General features: G+C 48.1%; 1 protein-coding gene across 2 annotated transcripts in view; it reads left to right on the top strand.

The window, feature by feature from the left end:
• Positions 1-223: 223 nt before the first annotated feature.
• Positions 224-23,590, top strand: part of LOC135909021 (uncharacterized) — an 85,373-nt gene continuing 62,006 nt past the window's right edge. For both annotated transcript variants that reach the window (XM_065440882.1, XM_065440881.1), the window contains exons 1-3: positions 224-288; positions 4,129-4,336; positions 18,590-18,687. In XM_065440882.1, coding sequence (XP_065296954.1) covers positions 4,241-4,336; positions 18,590-18,687 — 194 coding nt within the window. In that variant the 5' untranslated portion in view covers positions 224-288; positions 4,129-4,240. The remainder of the gene's footprint in view (positions 289-4,128; positions 4,337-18,589; positions 18,688-23,590) is intronic.

The following is a 23,590-nucleotide window of genomic DNA, read 5'->3' as shown; positions in this document are numbered from 1 at the left end:
CACCTAACTATCTGCCGCCCCCTGATGCGCTTCCCTTCTCTTGGAATCCAGTCCGTAACCCTTAATGACCATCGGTTATCTTCCGTCCTCATTACATGTCCTGCCCATGCCCATTTCTTTTTCTTCATTTCAGATAAGATGTCAGTAACTCGCGTTTGTTCCCTCACCCAATCTGCTCTTTCCTTTTCCTTTAACGTTACACCCATCATTTTTCTTTCCATAGCTCGTTGCGTCGTCCACAATTTAAGTAGAACCATCTTCGTAAGCCTTCCGGTTTCTGCCCCGTAGGTGAGTACTGATTCCCGTTTAATATGTCATTTCTTCTAGGTTGTAACATCAATCGTAGTACTGAATATGCCCTTCAATTAAAAATATATTGCGAGCTTCCATACGGAAGAGGCAACACTTCGCACACGTCACGTCCGCCACGTCTGAAGCCTATGCAGGCACCACTTATTCGCCGTGGTGGCGTAGTGAATTTGGTGTTGCATTACTACGCGCGAGGGTGCGGGAACAAATTTCGGCCGCGTCGGCCGCATTTCTGCGGAGGCTAAACGCGAAAGATGCGCGTGTACCGTGCATTGGGCGCACGCTGTAGAAACCCGGGTGATCAAAATTATTTCTGAGTCTCCCACTACGGCGTGCCTCATAATAATGCCGTGGTTTTGGCACGTAAAACGCCAGAAATACATTCTACAAGCACTGTGAAGCTAGTATTCCTGTGTCGGTAATATATAACCACCCTTAAATATCAGTCAATACCAACCATCTATAATGTCGCAATAGGCTCAATGAACTGGAAACGGAAGATATCACACACGTGCGTAATTATTGCGTTTCTTGGAGGCCATATAGTTATGTCAACCGCTGTATATTGGTGTTGTATATGGCGCCATTGATTGCATGAACATCTACTTTCTTTATGAATACAAAACATTTCTTAGCACGAGCTGACACGAAAGGGCGTAATGTTAACAAAATATTCAATAAACAGCACGTCGGGAGAACTTCGGGTAAAGGCATATTTCAAGGACAGGGTCCAGCACTGAATCTAGCTTAATTAGGGGCTGTGATATGCCGTATTTATGAGAGTTATTTGGGACGCCTAATTCAATTATATAGTTGCTGTTTTAAGTTCATTCAAGTTTTCGCTGAGATGTACTTTTATTGTTTATGACGACCTGCCTTTCTGCAGCGCAACGGCATTTGCATTGAGTCCTGCGTGACCACAATTCTTTTTTTATGTATTTTTAGCAAAAGTGGATGAACTTTTAGATACGTCTTCTTTCTCTTTTTTTGGGTGGGGGATGGTTTAAAGATATTTGGGTAAGTTGATGATTTTTAGTACTTTTAAAAAGCAGACGGCCTTCACTACCTCTCTGCACTAGGGGCAGTTATAAACACATTTGATAAAGATGGACTTGGGCTCAATTTTACCCATGAACAACCTAACGCAGATGTTTTTAAAATGTTTTGACCTGTGACTAACCTTTCGTAAAAAGCACGTTTGTTGGGGCTACTTCCCTCTAGCAAAAAAGCATTTGTTACCACATGATTCGGCTAATTTCCAAAACTGTAAAAAGATCTATAGCGTCGCACTGTTTGCAATCGTCTCTTCAAAAATCGTGCCCGCGTCTAATGCAGAAAAGTTACGAGAATCAGACCAGCCGAATTTAGGCGGCGGGGTTCCCCTATTCGGTCTTGACTGCTGCGTCTGAGACCCTCCTTCAAAAGCTAAAACTATGAGCACGAAGAAAAGATGATTGTCGCAAGACCGACAAGCTTTTGGTGGTGCCGCACCTGCACAATACTTCGCAAAATCTCAAGAAGGTCGCCAACAGGCGTGGTGTGTCCGTTGTTTTTTCGGCACCCAACAAGCTGGCAGAGTTATGCCCAAGCATCTGCAACTCTAAAAAAAGAGATTGTCAGCTAAAACATGACAAGTCGTTCATCAAGTGTTCCACAGGAGGGGTTTACGCCATTCCCTTGAAGTGTGGAAACGTTTGTGGCGGCCAAACCGGCCGTTGCATTAATGAACACTTTGGGGAACTGGCCCGAAATAAGGATTTAAAGGACCAGTACGCACCTTTGGGCGCTCATGGTATCAAATGCAGAGGTTTGAGAGGCTCGAGTGGGTGACACAAAGAGTCTCGGTAAGAGTGCCGACACGAAGGCGCACGTCAGTTTCGAAGCGTTCCACATAAAGAAATGTGGCAGCAAGTGCGTAAGCACTCCCTCTGTATCACTTCCTCCTGCAGAGCTTCAATTTTTGGAAGCGACCGCCTACTGATTTGATTGTATGTTAGTATCCCTCGCCTTTTTCAGTTTTGTCAAGGTGTTCATTGACAGGCTGTGCAAGGAGAGAGAGGTCGAACACGGTGTGGTAGTCAAGACCTTGCGAGCAGTCAGAGCCAGCCCCGTACGTCAAGCGCTGGTGATGCGCCTGACTGACCGGCACTTCTTCGTCACACTTCATATGCTGGAGATGCGCCGAGCTAAACGGCGCTTCTTCGTTACAGTTTCCTTTTATGCGTCTATTTCCGTTGATTCCCGGCACGTACGTTCATCGATTCGCAATGTCATTTTTTTCCGATTGTATCGCTCCCTTCCACTTCATATCTGGATTTGCCTTTATATAAGGTATCCGTCTTCCGTCAATAAAATTCAGCGCTTGTGTCTCGTTCTTGTTACTTTGCGGATGCATGCGTTAGCGCTTTTATAATTTTCCAAATAAATATACACAGCCGCCTGCATACTTCACCGAGCAGCTTAGAAAAGAGCAACTGCATGCCTCGCACAACTAACAAAAATTTTAAGAATACATGGATCGAGTAAGTGTTTTGAAAGCACAGAATTATTGCACACACATTAAACTTTCGGTACACATCAACAATGCAGTGTCCTCTATTAACTTTAAGTACGCAATGACCGCTATGTACGGTCCTCCCAAGAAGATGGCGTACTTTTTCAGCGTTCTATAGAAGGCCCCTAAGCGGGCCAAAGACTACGGCTTGGCAATTTTAATTTGACCCGTAAATGAGAGACCCACACTGAAAGTTCGGCTGTGCATAGCTTCCAAATTTTTACATTTTTCTTTAATTTATACACCACTTGGTGACTAATTTAGGCTTTTCGGAAAACTGCAAATTGGCATACAAATATTTTGGCCGCTTCTTGTCGCATAAATAGCTTCACTGTAAATTTAGGTGTCCAACGCAGTTCTCTCAGAGTACCAAAATAACTTCTAGAGACGTTGTTGAATGCATGAAATGTGAAGGAAAAGTGCATTCTATAACTCTTTGCGAAGCCTATAATTAGTGAATAAAACATAACTTTATATACTTTACCCTTCGTAAGGCCCTCAATTACATCAAATGGGAAGAAAACATCACGCATTGTTATTTTACGGCACTGGAATATAATATGGGTAACTTTGAAGCACTTGATAGGCAAAAGGATATGGGTAAGATATGGGTAACTTTGAAGCACTTGATAGGCAAAATTGTGGCAGCTTGAGGATTTTTAAGACATTGGTGAAACGCCTCTGTGGTTCGTAAATTATGGTTCAGACACTCCGGAACGCCGTAATTAATAGTCACAAATATACACGCAAGGCAACTCATTTAGTATATGGAAGAAACAAGGAGTACGAACAGCGCACATTGCATGACGAACGAAAATAGGAATATAAAACGAGTCATGTCCAAGTGTTCTTAGTTGTCATAATTCACCAATGCCCACTTGAAACGTTCGCCACACGTCCTCCGTAACGCTGCCCCCGTTCCCTTCAAATAAAATACTGCCACCTTTGATTTTCCCACGGCAACGGGTAAATTGCGCTAGCGTTTCGTGCAACTTCTTTAAGCTGGCAAAAAAAACTGCACTGGCGAATTGAACAGTGAGGTGCAGCACCTTGTGAACTAATCCAGTGAGCATAGGCGAATCGAATTCCCGTCGTGTAGCTTCTGGAAAAGAAGCAGGCCAAAAAGGAAAGTGAGCCGTGTTGAAACACATCTTACCGCTTGTTCGATTCCATTGAGCCCATAGAATCTAGCAATCAGTGAAGTGGGTCGGATATTTTTTTTTGAACAGTGAGTGACATTGCATATGCTCTTCCCTTTTTTACAGACACGCGTTATCTTCAACGTCAACAGGAAAGCGAATCGAAGTGAGGAACGTGAGAGACTCGCTTTCTCATTTGAACACGGAGCGCACCTTCGGCGTGTGAATCGATTCAGCGATGAGTACCTACAGTCCATTCATGGCAGCTCCTTTAGATGTCTTGGCGCAGCGACTCGAAGTCCTGGAATGTGTCGGGTACCACTGTGTTTATAAGGTAAGTTGCAAACGTGCTGAAGAATTGTCGCACAGCTAATCACGCCTCTATAAATGAAAGGCGATGTTGAGCTGCAGATTGTTGCGTTACGCAGCTGCAAGAGTAAATGCCTAGGCTTACGTGGCGTGAGCATAAGCTTGGCAAAAGAAAAGTTAGAAACAGCAAAAACGTTTCGCAAAGTCTATTAAAAAATGTGATATTGTTTTCAGGTTCATTTAGCGATTGGTGCCGCTTATATTGCGGGTTGACGAAGTCATGCAAGCAACGCGAAAGCACTGAGTGTTCCTCGGAAGCCCTTATTTGTGCTTCGGATTTGTAGCCATATGCAATTACGTTGTCGAGTGTAAGATGTCGCCGAGAAAAGGGTCGCACAGCTTTGCAGCATGAATCGAGCACTGTGCGCCAGCTCAAATCTAGTAGCACTTCCGACAGCTGATCGCGCAGAAACTGTGCAGTAGCAGCAAACCTTTCGTATTCGTGCGCTTTCGATGAGGCAACGTGCAACGCGCCGCCGAAAGCGCCATCTCGTATCTCGAGAACGAACAACTCCGTGAAAAGAGTCAATAGATGCATTGAACCGGATGTGTTAATGGCGTGCTCTCTCTCTGATCAGATTTTGTAACAGGTTCTTTAGGTAACAATCTTTTTGAAAGCTTGGTATATTTCCTCAATAGATAGGCTTATTATTTATGTTTACTATTCTGTTTCTTCATTTAGCTGTTTTTATTTTTTTGTTTCTGTGACCGATCTCCCTGGCGCGTATTTGGGACGTTGAAGATGAACCAACATCGACATGCTTGATTCAAGGTTACTTGGTGACCGAGTCGGACCCGTGAAAATCGAATTAGTGTTTTCTTTTTGTAAAGGCGTCGATTCCTTTCTCTCCGTTCACAATTTACATAGGTTCTAATGCTGCAGCGACAGCGCCTCCCTCCCCCTTCCTCCTTACCCCCGCCGTATTTTCTTAAAGAGCATTACAGCCGGTTCCTTGTTGCTGCTGGCAACACAACACGTTCAGCGCGGAGCTCTTTATCTGTTCCGCACAAAAGTCAGCAGAGTACTGCGATTCTTTTGGCTATGAAATCATTTACAGTGACGGCAGCAGTTTTCCGCAGTGATCCCTGCCGTTTTAATTTCGCTTGCCTACTTTTTCTTCGTACTTTCACCGACTGCGGTGAACGGTACAAGAATGCAGCTCTTATACGCGGCTTGTTGTGGGGGAGGCGTTCCATCGTATAAAATCAATAAGTAATAATAAATATTTCACATAATAAATCATTATTATTAAAGAAAACGTTTCTGATTACTTAAAATATTGTTACGTAAGAAGACGCAGATGAAAAGCTCTATACAAGTATATTTACAACGTAATACGCCGCACTTGACCAAGAGGCAACAGCCCGCGCTAGCCTCCAATCGTCGTCGTCGTCCTCTTACTGCTCGCCTCTTCGTCATTGGAAATACTATTCCGCAGCAACACGCCCGGCGGCAAAAGCGCCGTCCCGGAGCGAATAAAGCCCGGACTCGGAAGCAGTGTAGTAGGTCTTGAGCCTACTGACGTGCACGACATCACTATATGCCCGAGTAGATGACGAGGTTGAGCTCACGGGAGCAATTTCCTACGTCACAGGCGTTACCTGGCGCAGCACGCGGTAGGGCCCTGTGTATCGCGAAAGGAGCTGTTCTTAAAGTCCGACGTGACGACAGGGTGACCGCAGGAGCACGAGCGCACCAGGCGGAAACTGTACGTCACGGTGGCAGGCGTTGTACTGACGCTGCTGCGTGGTTTGCGAGTCCGTCAGTCGAGCACGGGCAAGCTGGCGTGCATGGTCGGCGAGGGCGATGGCTTCGCGCGCATACTCGCTTGTTGAGATCGCAGCAGGAGGAAGTGCAGTGTCAAGGGGCAAGGTCGGTTCGCGACCGTAGAGTAGATAAAATTGAGAAAATCCGGCGGTGTCGTGCCGGGAAGAATTATATGAAAATGTGACATAAGGAAGGGCAATGTCCCAGTCGTGGTGGTCCTCGGAAACGTACTTGGACAGCATATCGGTAATAGTACGGTTCAGCCGCTCTGTCAGGCCATTGGTTTGAGGATGGTATGAGATAGTCAGCTTGTGTTGAATGCAGCAGGAACTCGCAATGTCGGCGATAACTTTCGAAAGGAAGTTACGACCACAGACAGTAAGCAGCTGTCGCGGGGCGCGATGAAGTAAGATAATGTCACGCAAGAGAAAGTCCGCGACGTCAGTGGCGCAACTGGTAGGGAGAGTGCGCGAGTCCCCCGTAAGGATGCTATCGACTTAAGTAATGTTAAAAAAAACTTTTTGATATGAAAGACAAATTCGTATGGCGGCTATTACCGTAGTGAAAATATGCATACTACACGTTTATGCTGCAAGAAATGTAATGTACAAGAAATGCATGGTATCCCTTCTACGGGGATAGTAAGAAATGAAGAAAAGTGTTCCTACCACTAGGACCCACTCACAAATCTGCAGTATAGCAATAAGTACAGCGTGCGCATTGCACCGTTTATGCTGCCAGAAATCCCCCCATTTGAAGGACACTACTTACGCCCTATTTACCTAACAAACATGCAAGGAAAGACTTTTGGCTTTAAGAGCCGAATTCGCATGGGAGGGTTGAAACCTCTGTAGACAGTAACCCAAGGCAGAACGCTACTTGGAAATATTGTCACGTGGTAGTGACGGCGAAGAAAGAAGCAGTACGGTGGAATACAAAACTAGCTTTTATTGGGCGAACCTGTGCCCACAAAACAGGCTACACTTATAGCACAACGAAAGCGGCGAACACAGTCGGCGATTGTCGAAAATCTGATCAGCGGGTCAAGCGCGTCGGCTTTTATAGAGCAGTCGTCGAATGTTCCAGACTAATCGTTCGGACCCGCGTGCCTTCCACAAAGTTCTACACCATTCGCGTTACGCGATGAAATCAGATAACACAAGGTTCGGCGACAACAGACAGCCGGGTAGAAGCATCGATAACTTTGCAGAAACATCGGATACATTCAGGCGCGTCCCTCGCTGTGCGATTACAGTTGTTAAGTGGCGAAACGTGGTCGCCCGATAAAGATAAGTACACGTGTCAATGCCCCCCTCTTAAAAAGCATCGACCCGATGCTACATACAAGCGAAATAAAAACACCCGTAGCAAAGAAAACAACAACAAAAGAAAATAAGGAATTTCGTCAGCGTCCGTAAAACGGTTTAAGGCGCACCACGTGGACCACTTCAGATCCTGCGCGGCGCCGCTGTGAATGCGAAATGCCGTCTGGCACGACCTCATAGTCCAGAGCGCCAATACGTCGGATGACCTTGTAAGGTCCGAAATAGCGTCGGAGTAGTTTCTCACTGAGTCCTCGTCGGCGTATCGGTGTCCAAACCCAAACACGGTCGCCGGGCTGGTACTCAACAAAGCGTCGTCGGAGGTTGTAGTGTCGGCTGTCGGTCCTCTGTTGGTTCTTGATCCGTAGGCGGGCGAGCTGTCGGGCTTCTTCGGCGCGCTGGAGATAGCTAGCGACGTCAACATTCTCTTCGTCAGTGACGTGGGGCAGCATGGCGTCGAGCGTCGTCGTCGGGTTCCTGCCGTAAACCAGCTTAAATGGCGTGATCTGTGTTGTTTCTTGCACCGCCGTGTTATAAGCGAATGTTACGTACGGCAGGACGGCATCCCAGGTCTTGTGTTCGACGTCGACATACATCGCTAGCATGTCGGCGAGGGTCTTATTCAGCCGCTCCGTAAGACCATTCGTCTGCGGGTGGTAAGCCGTTGTCCTCCTGTGCCTTGTCTGACTGTATTTCAGAATGGCTTGGGTGAGCTCTGCTGTAAAGGCCGTTCCTCGGTCGGTGATGAGGACTTCTGGGGCGCCATGTCGCAGCAGGATGTTTTCGACAAAGAATTTCGCCACTTCGGCTGCGCTACCTTTCGGCAGTGCTTTTGTTTCAGCGAAGCGGGTGAGGTAGTCCGTCGCCACGACGATCCACTTATTTCCGGTTATTGACGTCGGAAAGGGTCCCAGCAAGTCCATCCCGATCTGCTGGAATGGTCGGCAAGGAGGCTCGATTGGCTGTAGTAATCCGGCTGGCCTTGTCGGCAGTGTCTTGCGTCGCTGACAGTCTCGGCATGTTCTGACATAACGGGCGACGTCGGCGGTCAGGCGCGGCCAATAGTACTTTTCTTGTATCCTCGATAGTGTCCGGGAAAATCCGAGGTGTCCAGCGGTCGGATCGTCATGTAGGGCATGCAATACTGACGGGACAACAAGAAGGTAATTGGCGCGGACTGGCGAGAAGTTCTTCACGAGTAGACTGTCTTGAAGCGTGAAGGAAGATAATCCGCGCTTAAATGCCCTGGGGACAACGTCGGTGTGCCCTTCCAAATAATCGACGAGGCCTTTAAGTTCCGGGTCCGCTCGTTGTTGTTCGGCGAAGTCTTCCGCGCTTATTATTCCAAGGAAGGCGTCGTCATCCTCGTCATCTTGCGGCGGCGGGTCAATGGGGGCGCGGGATAGGCAATCGGCGTCTGAGTGTTTTCGTCCGGACTTGTATGTTACGGTGATGTCGTATTCTTGTAGTCTGAGGCTCCACCGTGCCAGCCGTCCTGAGGGATCCTTTAAATTCGCTAGCCAACACAAGGCGTGATGGTCGCTGACGACTTTGAATGGCCTGCCATATAAGTAAGGGCGAAATTTCGCTGTAGCCCAAACGATGGCGAGGCATTCCTTTTCGGTTGTAGAATAATTGCCTTCCGCTTTTGACAACGACCGGCTAGCGTAAGCTATGACGTGATCATGTCCATCTTTTCTCTGGACCAGGACGGCGCCGAGGCCTAGGCTACTGGCGTAAGTGGATTTCGGTATCGGCGTGATCGTCGAAGTGCGCAAGTACGGGCGGCGACTGCATGCGTCGTTTGAGTCCTTGAAATGCCTCGGCCTGCGGCGTTTCCCACTTGAACTCGACGTCACATTTAGTTAGCTGCGTCAGCGGCTCAGCGATGCGTGAAAAGTTCTTGACAAATCGCCTGTAGTAGGCACACATGCCAAGAAATCTACGCACTGCCTTCTTGTCGATGGGCTGTGGGAACTTTGCTATGGCAGCTGTCTTCTGCGGGTCGGGGCGGACTCCAGATTTGCTGATGACATGGCCTAAAAATAGAAGCTCCTCGTAAGCGAAGCGGCACTTTTCCGGCTTCAGAGTAAGTCCTGATGACCTGATGGCCTCTAGTACTGTTGCCAGCCGCCTAAGGTGAACGTCGAAATTTCCGGCGAAGACGACGACGTCATCCAAGTATACGAGACAGGTCTGCCACTTCAATCCTCCTAAAACCGTGTCCATCACGCGCTGGAACGTTGCAGGCGCCGAGCACAGTCCGAATGGCATAACCTTGAACTCGTAGAGGCCGTCTGGGGTGATGAAGGCGGTCTTTTCGCGATCTCTTTCGTCGACTTCTATTTGCCAATAGCCAGACTTTAGGTCCATGGACGAGAAGTATTTAGCGTTGCAGAGCCGATCCAATGCGTCGTCTATCCGTGGGAGGGGGTATACGTCCTTCTTCGTGATCTTGTTCAGACGACGATAATCGACGCAGAAACGTAGGGTTCCGTCCTTTTTCTTTACCAGAACAACAGGTGATGCCCATGGGCTTTTGGACGGCTGGATGATGTCGTCGCGCAGCATTTCGTCGACTTGTTCTCTTATAGCTTCACGTTCTCGCGCCGAAACTCGGTAAGGGCTCTGACGGAGTAGGCGAGCGCATTCCTCGGTGATTATGCGATGCTTGGCGACTGGTGTTTGTCGAATCCTCGATGACGTCGAAAAGCAGCCTTTGTATCGTCGGAGCAGACTTCTGAGCTGCTGTTGCTTAATCATAGGGAGATTTGGATTAATGTCGTAGTCTGGTTCGGGAACCATGGTCGTCGGCGTAGATGCGGCGGAATCCGAGAGGACAAACGCATTACTTGTTTCCAGAATTTCCTCGGTGTACGCGATCGTCGTGCCCTTGTTGATGTGCTTGAACTCCTGGCTGAAGTTTGTCAGCAACACTTCAGTTTTCCCTCCATGCAGTCGAGCGATCTCTCTTGCAACGCAAATTTCATGGTCTAGCAGTAGACGTTGGTCGCCTTAAATGACGCCTTCCACGTCAGCGGGTTTTTCGGTGCTGACCGAAATAACGATGCTGCAGCGAGGCGGGACGCTCACTTGATCTTCGAGCACACTCAAGGCGGGGTGACTACGAGGGCTCTCCGGCGGCATTGCTTTATCTTCCGACAGCGTTACTGACTTCGACTTCAGGTTGATGATTGCGCCGTGTTGGTCCAGGAAGTCCATACCGAGAATGACGTCTCGTGAACACTGTTGGAGCATAACGAAGGTGGCAGGATAAGTCCGGTCATGAATTGTTATTCTTACCGTGCAGATCCCAGTCGGCGTGATGAGGTGTCCTCCAGCGGTGCGAATCTGAGGGCCTTCCCATGCGGTCTTAACTTTCTTCAACTGGGCGGCGATGTGTCCACTCATTACGGAGTAATCGGCCCCTGTGTCGACTAAGGCAGCGACTGCGTGGCCGTCGAGAAGCACGTCGAGGTCGGTTGTTCTTTGTCTGGCATTGCAGTTAGGTCTTGGCGTTGGATCACGGCTGCGTCGTGTTGAACTGAGGTTGGAACGTCGCGTCGTCAAGTCGTCTTTCGTCGGTGTAGTTTTGGCTTCCAGACTTCGTCGGGACGGCGGCGTGTCGTTATGTCGTCGAGATGGTCTCTTCGTCGTCTTCGTCGGCGGCGGAGGATCTTCGTCAGTTCGACGAACAGCAACCGCACCTCCATCGGTTGCTGCTTTTAGTTTTCCGGGTATGGGCTCGCAGAGCGGCCCCGGGCTGGGCCAGTGTATGGACGGCGCTGCGGCGACAGGTAGCGGCCTGGTGACGGCGAACGGGACGGTCGTCGAGAGTTTCACTGAGTGGCGGCTAGGTAATCGGCAATGTCACGTGGGCGCTCCCCAAGCTGTGGACGCGGCGCGTTGACGGCGAACCCTCTCAGTCCCATGTCGCGGTATGGGCATCGGCGGTACACATGGCCGGCTTCTCCGCAGTGATAGCAGAGCGGGCGGTGGTCGGGGGCTCGCCAAATGTCCGTCTTCCTCGTATAGGTGCGCTGGGTGACGGGTGGGCGCGCTGGCGGCGGCGGCGGTGGACGACGGAATTGCGGTGTTGCAGGACCTTGGCGCGGTCGCGCAGGGGGGCCTTGACGGCGGGCGACGGCGGCGGCGTAGGTCATTGCTTCAGGCTGCGGTGGTTCTGGATGCACCTCAGGAACTCCAAGGGATCGGTGCACCTCTTCCTTCACGATGTCGGCGATAGAGGCCACTTGAGGCTGCGACGAAGGCAGGACCTTGCGCAGTTCTTCGCGCACAATGGCCCTGATGGTCTCTTGAAGGTCGTCCGAACCTAGTCCTTGGATGGCATACTGCGGCGTGTGCCCCTGGCGGTTATATTGCCGGGTGCGCATCTCGAGAGTTTTCTCGATCGTCGATGCCTCTGCAGAAAACTGAGCCACAGTCTTCGGTGGGTTACGAATAAGTCCGGCGAAAAGGTCTTGCTTGACGCCGCGCATCAGGAAGCGAACTTTTTTCTCCTCCGACATTTCCGGGTCGGCGTGCCGGAAAAGACGGGCCATCTCCTCCGTGAAGATTGCGATCGTCTCGTTTGGCAGCTGCACTCTGGTTTCTAGTAGAGCTTGGGCTCGCTCTTTTCGCACGACGCTTGTAAACGTATGCAAGAAGCCGCTTCGGAAAAGGCCCCACGTCGTTAAGGTGGCTTCCCGATTCTCGAACCACGTCCTGGCGGCGTCTTCCAATGCGAAATAGACATGCCGCAGCTTGTCGTCGCTGTCCCAACTGTTAAACTTAGCGACCCTCTCATACGTTTCGAGCCAGGTTTCCGGGTCCTCGAATGTTGATCCGCGGAACGTCGGAGGTTCCCTGGGCTGCTGCAGCACGATGGGGGATGCTGGGGCTGCCATTGGGGTTGCCTTGTCCACAATCTTCTTGGTCTTCTCAGGTAAAAGTCCGTGCTCCGGGGGCAGCTGTTGAAGACGGCGGCTTGCTCGATGTTCCGGGACGGCGCTGGTGTTGTCTTTGCGGTCCGGGCTTGTATTACGGCTTGTCGGGGGCGTCCGGTACATGGACGTAAAGCACCTCCACCAGATGTCACGTGGTAGTGACGGCGAAGAAAGAAGCAGTACGGTGGAATACAAAACTAGCTTTTATTGGGCGAACCTGTGCCCACAAAACAGGCTACACTTATAGCACAACGAAAGCGGCGAACACAGTCGGCGATCGTCGAAAATCTGATCAGCGGGTCAAGCGCGTCGGCTTTTATAGAGCAGTCGTCGAATGTTCCAGACTAATCATTCGGATCCGCGTGCCTTCCACAAAGTTCTACACCATTCGCGTTACGCGATGAAATCAGATAACACAAGGTTCGGCGACAACAGACAGCCGGGTAGAAGCATCGATAACTTTGCAGAAACATCGGATACATTCAGGCGCGTCCCTCGCTGTGCGATTACAGTTGTTAAGTGGCGAAACGTGGTCGCCCGATAAAGATAAGTACACGTGTCAATATAATCCCTATACCGTTCCGGAGGTTGTCTATGGCGTGTAGACCTAAGGAGGACTGGTTCAGGTTGAAGAAGAGGAACAGCGGAAGTGTTACTCGTACAGGGACTGGAAGGTGTGTCAGTGTCGTGAGTGCCTTCAGCGTTAGTGTCTTGGGGAGGAATGTCGCACGGACGTTCAGGAGACTTTTCTGTACGGGGTGAACCCGGTGGTGGTGAGACAGGTGGTTGCGAAGAAATGGCTGCAGCAGGAAAATGGGTACCAGTAGGAACTGGAAGGTGTAAAACTATCGTCAAAGAATGTGTCGTCATTGAAATGACTCCTTTCATTTGTTGCACTTCTCCAGTTTACACGCATTCCAACGCTTGCCGTTTTCAGGCTGAAAAGTACTTCGACCTACTTTGCAATAAATCTTGAACGGACCGGAGTATTTAGTACCCGATTTCCGTGAAGTACGCACCCTAACCAGATCGCCTGGCTGAAACTGAGGACATTTGGTTGCGCGACGACGATCCACCTACTTTTTAGTATTTTCTTGTTTTTCACGCACTCTACTCTGCATTCATGGAGCAACTTTGGGGAAGCAAATTCAGGATGAATTGGAGGCATGTTTGCAACGTCCGGTCGAGTTCGTGGTTGTCGACTATGGAGCAGCATAGCTGGAGACACACCGGTAGTCATATGTGGAGTAAACCTGGAAATTGCTAAGTATTCTAAGACCGCAAGCCTGAGGCCTCGCTGTTCCAAAATAGCAATCTCTGTGAATTCTTTAAGGACACGGTCAAATCTTTCTGCCTGGCCATTGGCTTAATTTTGGCTAGTAAAGAGAAGATAAAAAAATGCTTAATGCCTCTTTCCTTCAGGAAGTTTTCGAACTGTGTAGAAACAAACTGTGGTCCATTGTCGGACACCATAGCATCAGGAAATCCTTCTCTACTTATTATGGACATGAGACTGCGCATGATGGCTTCGGATGTGACCGGAGGCATAAAGGCAACTTCGGGCCACTTGGAATGATAGTCAACCATGACCAATGCAAAGTGTGCGTAATGTGGAGCATGATCAATAGGGCCTATTATGTCTATGGCTAACTTCTCCCACGGTCTTAATGGCCATTCGACAGGTTGTAATGGAGCAAAAGACGGTTTGGCAGATTTATCTACTTGTTGGCACACAAAGCATTTTCCCACAAGTTCCTCAGCTTTCCTATCCATGTGAGGCCACCAGTAGGTGCCTCTGAGCCTGAGCTTGGTTTTCGTGATGCCTAAGTGACCGTCATGAGCAAAAGACAGGAGTGTCTCACGCAAGGAAGCAAGAGGAACGATACGTTCGCCTCGGAGAAGCAGATTATCCATGTAGGACAATTCGCACTGTACAGCAGCATATGCCGGTAACTTTGGCGGACGGTCCGCCGCAGCTCTCCATGCCTTTACTATTTCTTCTTTTAATGCTTGGTACACTGGATCTGCTTGTGTGGCTGCTTGGAATTCATCCTTTGTAATACAAGATGAAACTAAAGACACTATTTCCTCATCTAGTGCTGGTTCACATTCGGGAGGGACAGGTAGGCGTGACAATGCGACCGCAATGACATTTTGCTCACCTTTACAGTACTCAATGGTGAAATTGTAATGTAGCAATCTTGCATTCCACCTTGAAATTCCTAATGGTCGCTGTCCAGGACCCTTTGAAGATAGCAATGCGACTAGAGCTTGGTGATCAGTTCGTACAGTGAACTGTCAACCCCAGAAGTGAACATGCTAGTGTTCACAGGCAAACAGATATGCCAATGCTTCCCGTTCGTCTACGGGGTACCGTAGTTCTTCAGAAGATAACGCACGAGAAGCAACAGCTACTGTAAAGAGTTCATTTCCGCATTTTTGCTGTAGGACGGCTGCTATGCCAACGTCAGAAGCATCAACCGTCACAAGAATAGGCACATGCGGTTGAAACATGCGTACCACCGGGTGTGATGCAAGTACGTCTTTAATCGCCTGAAAGCTGCATTCAGTATCCCGATTCCAGAAAAAGGCTTGTCTTTGCCTTAGGGCTTTCCTTAGCGGTTCCACTACGTCCGCATACCGCGGGATAAATTTAGCATAATTTTCCGTGAGGCCCAGAAATTAATGTAGAGCCTTTTTGTCCTTAGGCTGTGGTGCCTTCACGATTGCCTGAATTTTACTATCCATCGGCGGAATGCCGTTTGCGGAAATTTTATGTCTGAAGAAAGTTAATTCTGGGACACTGAATACGCACTTGTGGTTAAGCTGCATGCCTGCATTACTTATCCTAGACAGGACGGCTTGCAATTTCTGTCGTGGTCACGTTGAGTTTTACGCCATACAAGAACATCATCAAGGCAGCACAAGGTGCCTGGACAGTCTTTTATAACAGATGACATGATCTGCTGGAAAGCGGATGGCGGAGATGCGAAACCGAAACGCACACGCTTGAAGCGAAAGAGACCGTCATGAGTTATAAAAAGCAGTAACTTCACGGCTTTTCTCGGACAATAAAGCCTGATGATAAGCAGACTGCAAGCCCAACTTACTAAAGACAGTAGCACCAGCGAGTCGATGCAACAGTTCATCAGCTCTCGGTAGTGGAAAGGCGTCGATGATGATAGCCTTGTTGGGGCCTCGAAGATCGACGCAAAGTCGAATGGAATTGTCCTTCTTTCGAACGACGACGAGCGGAGAACTACACTCGGACGCAGTGACTCGTTCGATGACATCCGCTGATTCCAGCCGTTGCAGCTCGGCGGAGACTTGCTCACGGAGAACCAGAGGTAGAAGACGCAGTTTCACCAAGACTGGTTGCACTGAAGCTCGGGGACGAACGTCGTGGATGAAGCTTTTACAAGTCCCAGTTTTCCTGAGAACAGATGGGCGAACTCTGTTGAAGCGTTGTGGGGAAGAGACGGAGGCTGAACGCTTGGGTCAGCTGGAAGTCCTGATACTTCATGACATGTTTAGCGAAGACCCTTGAATGTCAATGCCCAACGCTTGAAGGGCGTCTAAACCCAGAAGTACCTTGGTTCGTGACGTGAAATGTCGAAAGAAAAGCCGGACTGCTTCAGTCGGGGAGCAGACCAATAATGATTTTATTTCCGCGAGGGGAAACGCTGCAGGCAACTTACAGCGTTTGGCGCTGAGTGGCGCACTGACGTAAACTACCCAAAACCGAAACCAGAAGTCAACACAGGATACCAAAGTAATACCCCTGTCACACTGGGAGTTTTAATGTCATTCGAATCGAATGGCATTCGATGCAACGAATGTCATTCGCCCCCCGGAGCTGCTACACTCGAAAAATTAATGTCATTCGGTGGCGATATCAATGGCGATGATTCCGAAAAAAACGTCGTAACTAAAGTAGAACAAGGTAGGTATAAAGTGCTTGCATAAGGATTCCATAACTTTAAATACATTTTTGGAACGTCACTTCACTGAAAAAAAATATTTTAGTAATGCGTATAAAAAAAGTTGTTCTATTTCAGACTATGTGGCCACTATAAGCCAAAACAAGGCTTAGCCACCTGAGTACCCGATAAATTGAAAACAAACAAAATGGCTGACATGTCGACGCTGGACGACGACGCTAAGTTGCAGGAGGTGAATCGATAAGTTGCTGCGTACTTTGCATTACGAGCAAGGCGTAATACTCAGAGGAAGCGATTAGACGTTCTATGACCGACGAGCAGAGTGGCGGCGGCATGGACGGCGGCATGGACGGCGGCCAGACGCTACTGAGCTGGAGAGTAACAACATTTTGCGACAGCCTGCCGCACAGATTTTGTCTCTTTAGAGTAACAAGTCCATTAAAACACGCAAACGTTATTGTTTCTATACGAGTACGGTTTTCAATTTGCAAATACTATGTCCTGTTTTGCTTTGTTTCTGGGGTTGAGAGTACACATTCGCTCCGAGTGCGAAGCCGAATGAGTTTCTCGAACTCATTCGATTGCCGAAGTCATTCGGTGCTAATGACATTAAATATCGCTGTGTAGCAACCGAATAATGTCATTCGATGCTAATGCCATTCGGTTCGAATGACATTAAAACTCCCAGTGTGACAGGGGTATAACTATGTCGGTCGTCCGTACATTTATATACAAAATACTCATATTTGGGCGCCTTTAGCACTCCTAGCGGAAAGAATACGAATAAAGTATATAAAAACTAAATTATGAGGTTTTATGAGCGAAAACCACGATTTGATTATGAGGCACGCTGTAGTGGGAGACTCCTGAAGATTGGACTACCTGGCGTTCTTTAACGTGCACCTAAATTTAAGTACACGGGTGTTTTTGCATTTCGCCCCATCGAGTCGCGGCCGCCATGGCCGAGATTCAATCCCGCGACCTCGCGCTTAGCAGCCCAAAACCATAGCCAGTAAGTAACCACGGCGGCTAAAGTATACCACCAAATTACAGTAGCTCCACTTATGCGCTTCATATTAGATTGCGCCGCACTTAATTTTGCCCTCTGTGGCAATCGCTGTAACTTGACAGTGTGCGGGGCCTGGTGACGTTCGAAATTTGCCATCCTTCTGGGCCTCGACTCTTGGGCATAGCTAAAGGAAAGTTTTCAACGCCATCCAGCATGTTCTTTCAGGGTCACTAAGATTCAGACTAGAAAATGAGACCCTAAAGTTTCTATTGCTTTACACCGCATTGTATCTGATTGCTTTTATTTCGAATTTAATTTATTCCTTCATTTTAGTGTATTAAGCACTACATCCTACCGCTTGGTTATTATTTACGGATTTTCAAGCTTTTTTTCATTCTTTGATACTCATTACTACACTTACGCTTGCAGGGGCACGAAAGCTTGCGCTGACGCGCTTCGCGCATGCGCAGATACTGCATGACAGATAGTACGTGCCGATGCTCGGCGCGCACACAGATATCTTCTTCAGACAAATATCGATGTTCTGCATGTCTCACAAAAGTACGAAACAATGTCTGCAAAAATGGAAACAGTGAGCCCAGTGGGCGTGTGCTGGTGCGCGTCATCTAGGTTCAAACCATTAGTCCTCGCGAGGTGCGGCCAACGCGAGGCGCGTGGCCCCGAGCTTTCTCGTGCCGGAAAACGTACCTGTAGTTAGGCAGCTACATTATGTTAAACTATGTGGTCGGCTAGTTGATACAAAGAGAGTCTGTGCGTCCAATAATCTCTGAGCTTTGCATTAGTGCCTAAATTGCGCAGTAGGTGCTTGAAAAACGTGTGTGACGTCCACCGCAGCTGCGGGCAGCTTGGTTTGTTTTCGAACAAAATGTACGGTAGTTAGCAAATGATGTGATTATTGAATGGAATAGATTTGAGTGGGCTTCGCAATGCTACTCCCCAAAAACCGATATTGCTGAGGTATGTATGGTTGCGAAACGCGCATGATATTGTTCAGAAATATAGGCTGGAGATGTAGATCAATACTTTCTAGGAATCCAAATACATCTGCGAAATCATTTCAAACTGCACATGTTTCCTTTCTAGAATTTGTTACTTTGTTACATTATCGAAAAATGATGAAAAAGTATTTCAGAACCAGTCTAAATGAACATTCGATAACATTCGCCTAAACCACTCTTTTTTTTTACACCGCTCACAACGTGCTTTCCAAGTATGGCCGAGTCAATTCAATGGAAATGACTTCCGACTTTGATCCCCCATTCACCAGCGGCATCACCTTTCGAGTGTTCTTCTACAGGCCAGATGACAAGTAAGCATATTGTTGATATTTATATGAAAATAAGTGTATCAGGAATGATCGAATGGCTTCTGGAATGATTGATGATCATTCGATCAGTGCAAGACGCCTGCACATGCTGCGCAACCATGCTATTGTTCCAAGGTTTTGTGCCTATTTGTTATATCCTGGAGCAAGGGCCAGGTAGGGCCAAAACGAGCCACGCTACTAGATACGATTTATCAGTGAAGTTTTGTTCAGATGGAACGATGTTTGATAGGCGGATCAAATACGGTCGTAAAAAGGCCTAAATACGAGTCACACAAAGTTTGTGAAATTTGTAAGTATTAAAATATTGACAATGGAAGCGGGCTGCACTATGACTATGAAATACATGTTTACAAAGGGACGCTGCACGAAAATGAGTTAGTCGCAGTACCACCAACGCCTCTCCAGAGCCGTCACACTCAAAGGCCCGGAGCCAGTGCTCTACAAGAACGATTATGTGAGAGGGTGTACTAAGAGCATATTGGACTGACATGTAGCACAACATCATTAAAATGTACAACTTTCTTTCATTTCCAAAAATGGTTCTGAGCCAAAGAACAATGGCGCATGAAGGGGTACATAGTGCTGGTACGCGAGCGGAAAGTGCTTTTTCCTTTCTGCTTCTGAGTGCCTACACCCCACAAGGAAGACGGGGAGGGCGCTCTGCTTTTCACCACATCTAACGCAAAACGGAGCTTGGCCACCAGGAAAAAACTAATTGTGTGTGCCTGTGATGTGTGAAGTGCGCAATACAAAGTCGTGGTAGGAGAAGAAAAGAAGAGAAGCAGAAAGAGTGCAAACGCGGTGGCCAATCCCGTGCTGAATGGAAGACGAACGACGTCGACGAGCGTCAAAGACGAGAACGCGCAGCGCAAAAAATAAAACAAAATCACAGCCCCTTCCACTCCGTAAAGATGATCGAACACTGAACCTGTGTTAGTTCAACGAGGGGCGCTGAACCCGCAATTGAACGAGGGGCGCCGAAAGGCGAGGGCTCGAGCACTGCTAAAATCGACCCCAACTGCCCGGGACTGGTGGCATTTGTAGACGCGGCCCAGTACGGGCGCAGTGACCCGTACACGGCCATCTCGATACACTGGGATGGTACGATCATCAACGCAGCATCGGTCAAGGGGATAACGTCCGAGGTGGCTGAACAAGTGGCAATAGCCATGGCAATGAGGGACCCCGAACGTCCTTACGTGTACACGGATTCGCGATCGGCGGCCAGAGCATTCGCCTCGGGCTCGATATCGCGGGAAGCGGCGGCCGTGCTCGGCAGCGAGGGAGCCGTGGGTCAGCACATCGTCAAATGGTTTCCAGCCCACATGGGGGCCGATGTGCACCCCGACTTTCCCAACACCAACGAGCTGGCGCACGGACGCGCACGAGGACTCACGCACCGTGGCGATCGTGGCGAGCGAAGTGGCGGGGAGGTAGGGGAGCACCGAGACCCGCTGCTCACCTTCAACGAAATAACAACGCACTATCAGCTGTCGAGGAGGACCTTCCTGCTCCCCCACGCTAAACTCACTAGACCACCGTCGTCTATATTCAGAATGCTTCAGACAGGGTCGTTCCCCTCGAGAGGCAGACTGAGCCTTTATTCACGAGAAGTAGAGCGGCATTGTCCGGATTGTGGCGAATCGTACCGTGTTAAGCGGCACGGCGTTCAGTAAAGAAGAATACTGGGTTGACGCCCTGCGAAGCGACGGCCACCAGAGCCAGCTCCGGGCAGTCCAGGTGGCTCACGAAAGGTCGCAGGCTCACGGGCTTCCCGTCCCAACGTGGGTGCGTGCGGTCCGCGACCCGTGCCGACCACTATACCAAGAGTGGGTGGGGACGGGTCTCTCAGGACACAATAAAATTATTTCCTGCATTATTGCTATCTTGGGAACCGGCGTATCGTCAAATTTCAGCGGCTCAACAACGGTCACATGACGGAATGACAGAAAACCCTCGGCCGTAACGAACATCTGCTCGTTGAGGCTTTAAAAATTACATAGCACACCGTTTTTTTATAATGTAACGAATTTCTTAAGGGCTAACAAGAAATTGAATAAGCAGTGCAGTATAACAGTAAAATATGGGGCTCAAGAAAATTAAAAAAAAAATAGCATAAACTCAACGACACGTTGCGAATTCAGGCGAGTTAGTAATTGCCAATAGAACTACAAAAGCGCAATAGAGGCCACACGAAAGCTGTTGTTGTTTTCCTAAGTGTCTGTGGCGCATACCCACAGTGGGGGATTTGCCCTGAATCGGGTGGATAAGTTATGTGTATGAAAAGAAAACAAGGGAGTTAACAATTTCAACGTTGGAGCTTCGAAAGTAAACTTTTTTCGTTAGGGAAAAAACCAATCAGAAGAAAATTGTGGATAAGAAAGTTCTAATGATAAACCAATAAAAATTAAATGGTAATTAGTCAGTGATCATTAAGACGGACGTATTTGATGGTCCTAATTTGACAAATGACAGCACCGCTGCCAAGAATTCAGCTAAAAAAGATCGGTATAAAATCTGGCAGCCGTAGTGAAAATGTCCAATTAATAATAAGGGAAAATATCCTACACCTGACTTTTCTTCACGTTCTGAAGCATCTATCGCATTTACGATGTTTATTTGAAGGTTCTTCAGACGTTCTTGTATTGTACTGTCTAGACTATGATTTGGAAGTAATTCTGCATTACTAGGAGAAATGTCAGTGAATTGAATATCTATAGTAACAGCCCTTGCTGAAATTGGAAGTACATTGCATATGTGCTCGTCCAAAGAGTGAAGTAATTTTTAATTTTTGCACGAATGCGATTTGCGGAGTACGTAATCGCGTCCAGATGACACAGAAATACAGCGCACGCTGTGAAATAAATATTGTTTAATGTCGCAGCAGTGATTCATAAATTCTCAAGAACATCTGTACTGTCAAATACTAGAAACTGCACGAAGGAGGACGAACACAGGATTCTAGATAAAGAACAGAATTTGCGACAAATTTAAGAAGACTTAAGCAAAAACGTAATGCTTCTCTTTCTAAGAGGATTAAATGACGGGACTTGCAGGCTGTAACTCCAGAGAAGAACACACAACTAAATTCAAATTCAGAATGGGCGTACATACGACATATCATTACGAGGCTATCCCTTCTCACTCTTATTCGACGATTGCTCAGCCTACTCAATATGCCAATTGCACGGGTTCCTTTTCCAGTTACACCATCTATGTGTGGGCGCCAGTTGACAGGGTCGTGTTAAGAATGGCCAGCTGCCGTGCAGGATTGCCAGCCACTTACGACAATGACGGCAACCTCCCGGCGCTGTTAAGAATGGCCAGCTGCAGTGCCAGATTGCCAACCGCGTACGACTATGACGGCAACATACCGGGAGCTTCGCCGCCAACTTCTATCCACAGCGTGACTAAATCGACTTTGTGACGGAATGAGTTCGGCGGGCCAACTATTGTTCTCAAACTTCCCAACGCGCTACCCGGAACGCCTCCGAGTTCTACGGGGCCCCTCTGACGTCGGCTCCGGACCTTGGAACGTGTGCGCCTTTGCGTGCGTAGGCCATCCTGCGAGAGGCGGCTAGTTTGCACCGACGAAACGAACGTTCACCGCCTTGTATGGCCGGAGGACCGAATGTTTAAAAACTGCTGTTGTGCGGATGCTCGACACACCTCTCTTGAGCAGTCATGCTGGACTGACACTCCCTCTCAAGCAGTCATGTTAGACTGATGTACTTTCTCAAACAGTCTTGTTAGACTGATATAAATATTGTAAATAAACCCATGTTACTCGTTCTCGATGAGAAGCAGTCCTTCCCTTCATCAACGTCCTCAGCGTGGATAAGTTGGACGACGGCATGGGCCAGCTACCTTCTAATTCATGCCCGACTCCAATCGTGACAACGGATCACGCGCGGCGGGATTGAGCCCCAATGCTGACAGTCGTTACAAATAATTCAAGGTATTTAGCACACTCTACCTGTAGTATGTCTTGAAAGTAGCAATATAATAAGATGCGCACTAGTTCATGTACCGTAAAAACGAGAATATCACATTTGCTAGCACTAAGTAAAAAGTAATTAACATCTAATTATCCCTCGAGTGCACTGAGGTGAGTTTGCAGTCATTCGTATAGCATGTCGATGTGTTTGCAGATGCGAAAAACGGAATATCGTCTACTTAAACATGACTACTTACTTCTTGATGACATGGCAATGTGTTCATGAGAATATTAAAGAGCACCGGGAAAGGACTGATCTTTGCGATGCGCATGTCGTTCGTTTATACATAGAAGAAGAAAAGCCACTTTTCTAGAAATAGAATTCTCTTTCACCTAAACATTAGTCAATCCACTCTACTATGTACCCAGGAACACCAAAGGATGTTAACCGATTGATCGGTACAATATGCTCCACGGTATCGTATGCTTCAGCGATATCGAGCGTCATTGCTGCTTACGTCGTCGACGTAAGTCGACGCGACCACACCAGATGGAGCAGCCGGCCCTGAAAACAATTTGACAAGGACTAACGATGGAATAGTCATTATTAAATTTCATGATACGAAAGTAAAGAAGCCTCGCAGGTAAATTTACTACGTTTGATGTAAGCGCAGCGGGCCTACTGTTCTCCAATATATATCCTACCTTTGTTTTTTAAGCAACATTACTACATTGGTAAGCTTCCATTTCAATGGAACCCAAGCATCTTTAATCGAATAATTTACCAGGTTTAAGGGAACGTTAGGCGATTCCTGTAACAATATTTTTAACATTGCATTTGTTACTCTGTCAGGGCCAGGGTCTGTATTCGGCAAGTGAAGTGCAGTCTCATTTAGCTCAGATAGGAAAATTCCAGTGAAGCCATCCGAATGATCTATTTCAGAATAA

This window comes from Dermacentor albipictus, chromosome 2 (genome assembly GCF_038994185.2).
Source record: "Dermacentor albipictus isolate Rhodes 1998 colony chromosome 2, USDA_Dalb.pri_finalv2, whole genome shotgun sequence".
Taxonomy (NCBI): Eukaryota; Metazoa; Arthropoda; class Arachnida; order Ixodida; family Ixodidae; genus Dermacentor; species Dermacentor albipictus.
Note: the sequence above shows the minus strand (reverse complement) of the source record. Positions and strands in the feature narration are given on the sequence as shown.